This window comes from Dermacentor andersoni, chromosome 1 (genome assembly GCF_023375885.2).
Source record: "Dermacentor andersoni chromosome 1, qqDerAnde1_hic_scaffold, whole genome shotgun sequence".
Lineage (NCBI taxonomy): Eukaryota > Metazoa > Arthropoda > Arachnida > Ixodida > Ixodidae > Dermacentor > Dermacentor andersoni.
The window spans coordinates 148,176,473-148,186,840 of record NC_092814.1 but is presented as its reverse complement, the minus strand read 5'-3'; the positions used below and the strand labels follow the sequence as shown (position 1 = coordinate 148,186,840).

General features: G+C 46.3%; 1 protein-coding gene across 2 annotated transcripts in view; it reads left to right on the top strand.

Annotated features, from left to right (window-relative positions):
* The window catches only part of LOC126544860 (uncharacterized), a 219,679-nt gene extending 217,754 nt beyond the window's left edge, over window positions 1-1,925 (top strand). For both annotated transcript variants that reach the window (XM_050192390.3, XM_050192388.3), the window contains exon 6: window positions 602-1,925. In XM_050192390.3, coding sequence (XP_050048347.1) covers window positions 602-758 — 157 coding nt within the window. In that variant the 3' untranslated portion in view covers window positions 759-1,925. The remainder of the gene's footprint in view (window positions 1-601) is intronic.
* Window positions 1,926-10,368: the final 8,443 nt, after the last annotated feature.

Genomic DNA, 10,368 nt, shown 5'->3' with positions numbered 1-10,368 from the left:
ACCTGCGTAAACCTGCGCATGTGTACCTACGTAAACCACACAACTGAACAACGAGTTCGGTTGGAGGCGTGCGCGTGGGGAGGGAATCTCTTTTCCCGTAGAACTTCTTTCACCAATAAAAAGAATCACGCTTCGTTTGGAGGAGGCGATCAAGACAAAGTATGAACAAAGCGGCTCTGTCTCTATCCTCCGACAACATGATAGGTGCCAGACGAAGGCCCACGCATTCTCTCATTCGCGACAAGCGAGGGCGAGTGTTCCGCCCAACCAGAAGTGAAGCAGTGGTCCACTGTATGTGTGCTGATGCTTCCGCCGAGCATGACAATAGCGGTATCTGGAGCAATGAGGGTCCGGAAAAGTCCTAATTGAGAGACATTAGATAGAGACTGGGGATAAACTTGGCATCGTATAGTGTTCCTCGCACTTCGGTCTTTCTTGTGCGGTGTTTTTTAAAGAAAAAGAAAGAAAAGGGAAGTCACATTGGCTCTTTGTTGGATCAAATATAATTGTTGAATGAACTTTCCCGCATCTAACTTCGCCTGTCGAAAAGCGATCAGTATGCTTCGCCGCGCCTCAACTTTTTTTTTTTTTTTGCACGCAGGCCTCCACCTGTCCCACCCGTGCCAGTGCGCATCGATTCATCAGCCCTGCAGACGCGCCGGGACTCTACCGCTGTGGCTTCAGTGGCCGTCCGCAGGGAGTCCACGGTCGTACCCTCGCGGAGAGAGTCTAGCGTCGCCTATCCAGAATACCTATAACCCTCCCTCCTTCACCCCCTTTCGCTGGAAGTGCATTATCAACGGACTTGGCATATCCGCGCGCACAAAGCGACCGCCTCAACACGGACTGAGTCTCATACCCCGTAAATAGCCACTGCTAGGGCCTCTCGGGTGACCGCGCTTGTTTATCCGGACGCTGGCAGTCTTACGGTGCTCCAGTGACTTCGGGCACATCACTGGTCCCCCCTTTTTTTAAGGCTTCGTTACGAGGGAGCCTTTGTGGGAAAGATAATGGGAAAGTACACAATGCCTTTACGGTCTGACTTGGGCTTTCAGAAAGAGGCAAACGCACACAATACACGTCATATGCTGGCAGAGGCATTCCGTGGCAGTAGCTCTGCATTACCAGCAGAAAAGTTACGATGTTAGATTCAAGAATCACGAATTCAGCATGCAGACCAACGCCCATGAAAGTCACCACCTATGTGAACTCTGCACACCACTAAAATAAGTCTGAATTGAACACCGGTGTGTGCCGCGTGGCAATGTAGCCTTCGGCGTTGCCAGAGTACTTGAAAACAGAGTCAAAAAGCTGCAAATAGCATGGTTCTTATGTATTCTTTAAGAAATCAATAAGGCGGACAGGCGGACCAGTTGGTTGAATAGTTTATTAAAAGGTTTCAGGGTTATTGTTGGTACACATGGTCATGGAAGTGGGCACATTTAGTGTGCAACAACTCGTGAACAAGCCTCCTATGGGACCGTCGTCTTCACTGTGCACTGTGTAGGTAATATTTTGGTGTCGAATTTGTTTCCTTTTGCCGTGTTTGCTGATGTTACAAATAAGACAAAAACGCCAGCCGACACGGCAACGTTCGGCCACCATAGTATTTCTTTCATGAGCCTTTTTTTTTTTTTGCCTTTTTCTGTCCACTACGGCATGCTTTATAATCAGATCGTGGTTTTGGAAAGTGAAACCCAATGAATTTTAATTATCTCTGCTTCTTCTTTCTCTACCAAATACTTGATTATTTTTCGTTATGACTATAGCTGCAAGATTTCCCTGCTTTTTTTAATTGGAGTCAACCTCTGTCGATGTGAGATGGGTATGTTGCTCTAATGACTTAAACAGCAAAATGCGACTTTGGGGCAGCACATGAGTCAGCTGTCTTAATGTGGCGAGCTGAATAAAAAAAATGGAAAGTAGTTCCGCATTTATTCATTGGAATCCCCCTTCCTTTTCGAGGTGAAAGCATCAAATGGCCCTTTGGTCGAAAAACCGGCGTCTGTAGCAGCGAAACGGCACCTAAATTCCCATTGGCTGCGACGCCACGTCACGAGCGCGCTGCGGCGGAGCAGAGCGGGCGAAACGGTGTTGTGTGAGGGGAAAGGGCATCGCCGCGACGCTACGTCACCAGCGCGCCACGGCGGAGAGGATACGGCGACGCGACGCCACGGGGAGCGAGACGTGTCGTCGGCTAGGCATTCGCGTGACGCGCGCGTGTGGGTGCTGGTGTCTCGCTCTCGGAAGCCGGCGTGAGGTCCGTATCTCTGTCAATCTCAACTGGGCTTTGCTGCTGCGCGCGCCTGCCGGCCTTGGTTACCGCTGGTGCTTCCTCGGTCTCTCGTCGCGCAGTGCGTCAGTGGCATGCGGCGTTGGGACCGCAGGCTGCTGCTGATTGCTGGCTCGGGCAGCACGTACCGCTGTGGTACATTACTCAAAGTGCAAAACTCGAAGTACCGCTCAGCCGTGTTCACTTGCACATTAATGTTTTCGCATTCACAACTCATAAAAAAGTGCTTAGGTCTACTCGGTTTTTATTTACTTCATACTGCTGTTTTGAATGACTGCGTATAAGCGTTGGCTGGAAGTGACAGCTGAGTAGCCTGTCTGAAGACTTCATGGAACGCGTCTGTTCCTTTAGGCCGCCGTCAAGGCACCCCAGGAAATGTGTGGGCGGATATACAGTGTGATCATTTTTAAGTTTTGCGGAATTTTAAAAATCGCCTGTTGCAGATAACATAATTCTAGTCCTTGACCTGGACTATTCAGAAAGGCGGACATTGCTTGCACGGTAAATGAAAACGTAATAAACTAATTAACAAAAATACATTAATTATCTTCTTAATTACTTCATGGCACATTGCAATTGATGTGCTGTAGCCGGTGAATTTGCAAGACACACCCACTTTGAATGAATTACCAGAGTGACACCAGTTTTGAGATATGCGCCATCACACTCGCCGTTAAACTGCATTGTTATTCCACTTTTTGACAAAACGCTCTTTCCAGCATTGAAGCATAAGAGTAACTAGAACGCCCATGTATTTCTTCCCACACTTTGTGAAATATCTCGAAACTTGTGTCATCCTGGCAATTCATTTCAACCGGATACTTCTTGCACTGTCACCGGCTACTACTCGTAAATTGCAAAGTGTGCCGTAAACTAAATAATTAAGACGTAATTAGTGGATTTTCGCTAATTAGTTGAATATGTGTTTCGGTTTCCAGTGATAGTAACGTCCACCTCTTCGAATAACCCAGCTCAAGGACAATAATGATGCAATCTGCCACGGTTGAGGTTTAGAAATTTCGTAAAGCTTTAATGTGATCACCCCGTATTCGCACGGGAGTGATTCAGGGACTTTCTCTGTTGAAGAGTTGTGTGAGAGTAGGGTTGACGATTAATATGCAGAAGACCAATGTAATGTTCAATAGCCTGGTAATGAAACAAGAATTCATTATCGCCAGTCAGCCTCAAGAGTACTTATATCTAGGTCATTTACTCACAAGGGATCCTGAGCATGAGAAGAAAACTTACAGAAGAATGAAAATGATTTGGAACGCATACAGCAGGAATTGCCAAATCCTGAATGGGAGCTAACCACTGTCGTTGAAAATAAAAGTATACAATCATTGTGTTATACCGATACTAGCATATGGGGCAGAAACTTGATTAACAAAGAAGCTCGAGGACAAGTTGATGACCGTGCAGTGAGTGACGGAAGGAAAAGTTTTTGATGTAACGCTAAGAGACAGGAAGAGAGCGGTGTGGATCAGGGAGCAAACGGGGATAGCCGATATCCTAGCTGACATTAAGAGAAAAAAAATGGAGCTGGGCAGGCCATGTAATACGTAGGGCAGATAACCGGTGGAAAATTAGTTCAATAAAGCTTCGACTGGGACTAGTTGGTATGGCATCGTTCTGCTTGCTGCGCTATACTGTTGATACGAAGGACAAAAAGAGACAGACAAACATGTGCGCAAACTTTCAACTGTTTATTATTCGCTAGTGCACGTCAAATATATACACGAAGGGTCACAGTAAATAACAAGAAAACGAGATGAAAGACGAAAAAGAAGCCAATCCAGGGGCGCTATAAAGTAAAACTATTCCAAACTTTTCTATTCCAATTCTTCAACCAGCCCTCCGCGATTGGTCAACAACTTTTTTGGACCACCCCTCTTCACCTGTCTGTCACGCGTCGGCACGAAAACCGCGATAGCTCACCATCAGATATGACGCGTACACACTGATTATACATGATTTGACCGAACAAAAGAAAAATAGTTATTTCTGATTCGACGCCTTTTCCCCATTAGCCCTCGGCTATTGGTCAAAAGTTTTCGGGCTGCACCCACTTCACCTGCCTCTCACGTGACGTCACAAAACCGCAAGAACTCACCGCGTCAAAGTGAGGTGAACGCGTTAAAGATGCATTAATATGCCGAACAAAACTGAATTATCTTCTCAATAGCCGCAGGCTGCTCTGTTTCGAATGGAATAAAGGATGGCTGCCGCCGATCGCTCAGAAACTGGCTACTCGCACCTGCCGGAGTGCATGGGTTTATTTGTGTGTAATAAAACTTTTTGCATGGCCGTGTAACGTTTTCGAGCACATTCGGCACGTTTACGACCTCGTTCTGCCAACTCTTCTTTGCTGAGGATCCGTTTTAGCGTCATTCTTAAGCTTCCGTTGCATGCCGCCGCGATTGTCGACGAGTCACCGCAAGCTAAGTAAGGGAAAGTGGTCTAATCGCAGACGCCGGCACCACCCTCTTCATCCGGTTATCGATTTTCAGTACAGTGGCTCGGCCCCATCGAATCCCTCTCAACTTGAGCGTGCTCCTCGCCTCTTGCGGGCCAATTAGGTAAGACAAGCCGCTCAGTGTAGGCAATGTTATCCGTTTTCAAGCAGACAAAAGTGACCTCCTATGAACGAGGAGAGCGTTTGATTGGCCTGTTCAGACAACCCTGCGGGTGACCGCCCGATGCTTGCGTCGGCGGTTGCGCAGATGTGACGTCAGGAGATTGGGATAAAAACATATTGGAATAGCATTACGTCATAGGGCCCCTGATTTGACAATGAAAAGTATGGCTTGATCTAACATCCATCTATGAATTTAAAAGCTACTTCTCCTATCGCGACAGAAGGTGTGCTAACGTGGTCTCCCGAGCCATTTTTAAGCATAAAATACGCTTCCAAAATTTTACGTGCTTTTTTAGATCTGCATCTAGCCAACGCCTTGGTTTCTTTGGAGACAGGCTCGCAGCCGTAACGTGCGCGATGCGTCGCGAAATGTCCTGGTGACTGTAGTATTTTTGTCGCATACTTGTGTTCACTTAACATATTATTAATAAAACTGCCTGTCTGGCCTATGTATGATTTTCCGCACGTGAAAGGTATCTTTTACACAAGGTTGTCGACACAATCCAAAAACCTGTTTTCTGTTGTGTGCTTTATTTCGCATTTATTTTTGTCTGATTTTGTTTCGTCATTTAAAAAAAGAAAAACAATTTGGTGCCGTGCCTTTCGCGAATCTTTTTGAGGCCATGTGAAATTTTATGCATATAAGGTATGAAAGTTACCTTCTTATCCTCGCTTCCCTTTGTAGCTACTTTCTTTTTCTTATTTAAGCCTCTCAAAATTTCTTCGGCGATGGACATTATAAGTGTTACAATATAACCACTGTCCTTAAGCTTCAAGACCTGCCGTTGCATACTATCGTTGATGCTGTGGTCACATGGATTTTTGATGGCTACGTTAATTCTCGAGTTCACAATTGTTCTTTTTATTAACTTAGAATGTCTTGCATCGTAAGGGAGCAGTCCTTTTTCACTGCTCGTTTTCTACGCCCAACATCTGTGAGTTGCACTGAATGTCAACTTTAAGTCTAAGAATTGGAAGATATCATTATCTGGCATTTCCACCGTAAACTCGAGTCATTGGTGCGCCCTTGTGAACATTTCCACACTTGCAGTTTCAGTAACTTCTGCGAACTGGTGAAATGGAAAACAAAGAAGAAAATCATCGAGGTAACGGAAACTTTGCACATATGTTGTCCTTCGTATAAACAGTATAGCGCAGCAGGCAGAAGGAGGACAATTAGAGTTAAAGAATGGGTACCAAGCGAAGGGAAGAGCAGTCGAGGATGGCAGAAAATTAAGTGGGGTGATGAAATTAGGAAATTTGCAAGCGCAAGTTGGAGTCAGCTAGCGCAAGAAAGGTATAATTGGAGATTGCTGGGAGAGGCCTTCGTTCTGCAGTGGAGATAAAAAAAAAAGAGAGCAAGTATGTACACCCGTGAGCAAAAGTATACGGACCAGGGATTGCACGATAAAACTAATTTTCTCGCGTGTCCTTGAATGCAACGTGAAAGTAAAGATTGCTGTCCAAACTTGGCATTACAAATTTTCGTCACTCGTCAGTTTCTGTTTATGCGTGTTAATTACGAAGAAATTCTATTTTATTGGCGACCCTGTGGTCCGTATGCTTTTGCTCACGGGTGTACCTACTCAAATTCGCTATACCATTTGGGTGCAAAACACCGACCGCCTGCGTAAGAGGAAATTTGAAAATTGCAGTTCACGAACATAATTCTCCGCACATCCTTTCCTAACGTTTAAGATACTTTTCGATGCTGACATCATTAAGTTAAATCCCGATATTAAAAAAAAATAAACGGTAATATTGGGGTATGTGACTAGAACGTTCCCTTATTCCCTGCGTCATCTTTAAACTATTGACCAAGCAACGAGGATTAGCTTTCGTTCTTTTTTTGTCTTATCTATGATTCAGATGGAAAAACGAAAAGTGGTTCGTCGGCTTTCCGTGGACCCGTCGTTTAACGCGAAATTGTCTTCTACGCTGTAGAGCATAATGTAGCGCTTGCTTGATGATATGCGAAACGGCACCAGAAACGGCACTTGGCGGTGTCGCAAGTGCTGATCAAAGAAAGGGGCAGAATTAGCTGCATTACCACGTGGTGAAAAGCTCGAGTGAAAGGCTGCGAAGGCTAGATACGCGTACAGTAAAAGCATTTACACCACTTAAAGGTGGCGTTTGCTTACCCCAAGGCTTTATATACCTTTATATACATTTATAGACGATACCAACACGCAACAAATGGGTGTTGCGATTAGCACCCTTAAGGGTGTTTGGCCAAAGTAGGAGCTCAATTCAACATTACTTCGCATACTCAAAGGACAAATACTAATATAACACTGTACACAAGTTTGCCGAAGAAATGCGTAGAAGTCGATCCAAGCCTAGGAACCAGACGTGAGCACGAGACACTCTATCCACTAGCCACACAGCAGACACACGTACTGCACTTGTTCGGTTGTTGATATCTGCAGATATAATTTGCATAGAAAGTTCCGTGGTGTTTCCTTGCAACTTCTGCGCTGCCAAAGGGCAGGGAAATATTTTTTATAATATTAGATTTGGTCGTAAGTCGCCATAAACGCAACATGATTACATACAACTGCGATTCGCTATTCGTTATGTCAAAGTAAAAGCAGCAGGGAAACTTTAGCGTTTCTATTAGAAAAAAGAAAAACAGCCCTGCAATATAATAGTTCTACTGACACGCAATAATATCCTGTAATATGATAGTTATTTATCATAAAAACTAGTTATTCTAAAAGAGAGGTTTCTCTACCAGTAAGTTGCTTTCTTTCATAAGGAATTCTGCATCAGATCGCAGATTGCATATTGTATCGCAGGAAATACGTTCGCTGCGCTTGAAACCGGTCCTTAACCGCCCGTGTAGCTGCAAAGAGCTTTCAACATAAGTGAACACGCTAACCGGTATGAGAACACCTTTCTTGTAGCGTATACACATAAACACACTGCAGGGTGAAACAACGGGTGTAGATTTTAAAACACCCATTCAGCACTCATGTAGGTCGAAATGTTTTTTTTCGTGGTGATCTTCTCATGCACACGCTTACTATGAGGTGGTATGAGTATACATAGGCGCTAAATATGTGCAGTTGAGGGCGTAAAAAAAAGAAAAAGAAGCCATTTTAACACCCCTTAACAGTGCACTGCACATATTTATGCTGTGTAGGTGCGCTCTGAGCGAAGAAAAAGAAATTAGGGATTATTTTTGGGGGTGCAGGATAAGTGCTAAGGGTGCAAACTTTTTTAATTCATTAGCATTCTTAGTACACTTCACACACTTTCCGGTATCTGTGTTTCTATGTCTCTAACCAGTTTTCCAGACCAACCGCTGGACAAGCTTGGGTCACTGTTTATGTCACACTGGGTATGTGACGCTCTTCAACAAACCTGTTTCATACCAATTTGGGTTGGTGTGGATGTGTCCCTGGGTATTTGTCGCTATTCAACGAAAAAAAAAAAAGAAAGAGAAAGAGAAAAAAAAAAACTTGAATATTTCTCCGGTGCGGCGCGAAATCCAACCTGCGTCATATATATTCAGACAAGATGGTCTCAATTTATATTCAGACACGCACCAAGCGCGGGCTTTGCGGCTGAGCCGCTACATGGTGCATCGTGTCGACTGGGATGCGCGACAGAGGAGCCCAACTCAGGTACACGGCTCCCGCATGACGCGTTTCGGCGGTGGTAATACGGTGTGTCGCTGCATTGATGCACTGCGAATGGCGTGTACGTCGACATTCAACGTGTGATGGGTTCTGGCGGAATTTTTCTTCTGAATTTATAAGCCTTGTATACTTAACCGCGCATTTGACAGACGGGAAAAGCGCGTGAGAGCCGCGCTGGGAACAAAACACGTCGGAAACGCTTACTACGCGGTATTAGAGTTGTCGGACGATCCCACCGCTGTTACCAGCTGTAGGAGTTGTCGGAAGATTTCGCCGCTACCACCATTTGTGAGGGTTCAAGGTCGTAGAGAGGAACTTGGGAGGGACTAGGCGTAGAGGGTTTATTTACAGTATTTACAGTTGAACATGGGATAAATTCGACAGTCTATGCGTGGCTCCCAAATGGAGCACGCAAGACGAGCATACAGCACACATCTTACGAGCACACAGCTCTCGAGTACATTCACGAGCACAAAGCACGACGACGAGCACACTCTAGCCGCCGACAACAGCTCGTTATATCCACTTCCTGTTCCCTAGATCCTTAGGTGAGGCAAAACGTTCGACGTCAGCGTAAACAAGCCGCCTCTCTGCGGGACGTTTTACCTCTTTGCGGGACGTTTCACAAACACACACACGCACACAGATGTTTCAGTACCCCCTCCGGGGGCAGACGACCTTTGCAGCGCAGTCGTCGTGGTGTCCATTGTCCTGCGTCTCCGTAGCCAGGTGGTCACGCCCGACCCCAGCCGGCGCCTCTAAATTCCAGAGCGGACCTCGCACAGTGGCCTCCGCCGCGGTCCATTGCCTAGTGTCTCGAAAAGCGCATGGGGAGGTTCCGCCAATTACCTCCCCACGAGAACTCCCCTGAGCTGACCCTTGCCGCGTGGCTGCCGGTTGGCCGCAGTTCTTTGAAGTAAGTTCATGGTTGGTTAGCGCTGTCCTCGCTGGTTCTCTGAAGGGCGTCCCCACCGCGAGTGGATCTAAACACGTGCAGCGGGCTGAAATAACTTGCACGTTGCCACCTCGGCAGGCCGATCCTAACAGCAGTGCGTTATATTTCGTAACCTTGTTGCACGCTGAACTTTAAAGGGCCCCTGAAACGGTTCGGACAAATTTTGTAGACGCATAGGGTACAGCTTAAGTAGAACATTCGCACCACAATTTAAGTGAAGCGTTACGTATTAATGGAGCTACAAGCGATTAGAAGTTACCCTCCTCCCCAGCCATGCTTTTCCTCCTCAACTCGTCCGCCGAGCGAGCGGGGCTAAGCTCCGCCTTCACTGGTCCTGCGTCACGATGCGACGTCACATCGTCCACTTCCGGTTGTTTTGAAGCCCGCCCCCGCCCGCGCGAAACCTCTCCGCTAGCCGCTTGGCTGTCGACCCCAAGCGAGAGCTATCGAAGCAGCGTGCGTTGCGAGAATTCTGTCGTAGCGCCGAACGTGTCTGGTATTCCGTTAGCCACAGGCAAGCTGGTCATATCGGCAAATGACTGGAGGCATAAACTCAAGCTGATGAAGGAACTTTGGCGCAGACGTACGTGAGCGGCCTGATCGGTCTGCACGATCCAGACACTTGTTGGCGCAGCGCTTAACCAGCCAAACACAGCGCTAATATTGCTCTAACCAAGTGTAAAACATTTTAAACATTTATAAAAACAATGTGTTGATGATTACACTCCTGCGAAAAATACGCACCAGCAGCAAAAAAGAATACGCTTCGTAGCTGCTACTGTGTATGGTTGAGCTCTATGCCACCAGGTGGCTGCACCGTGCAGACCATTCACATTTG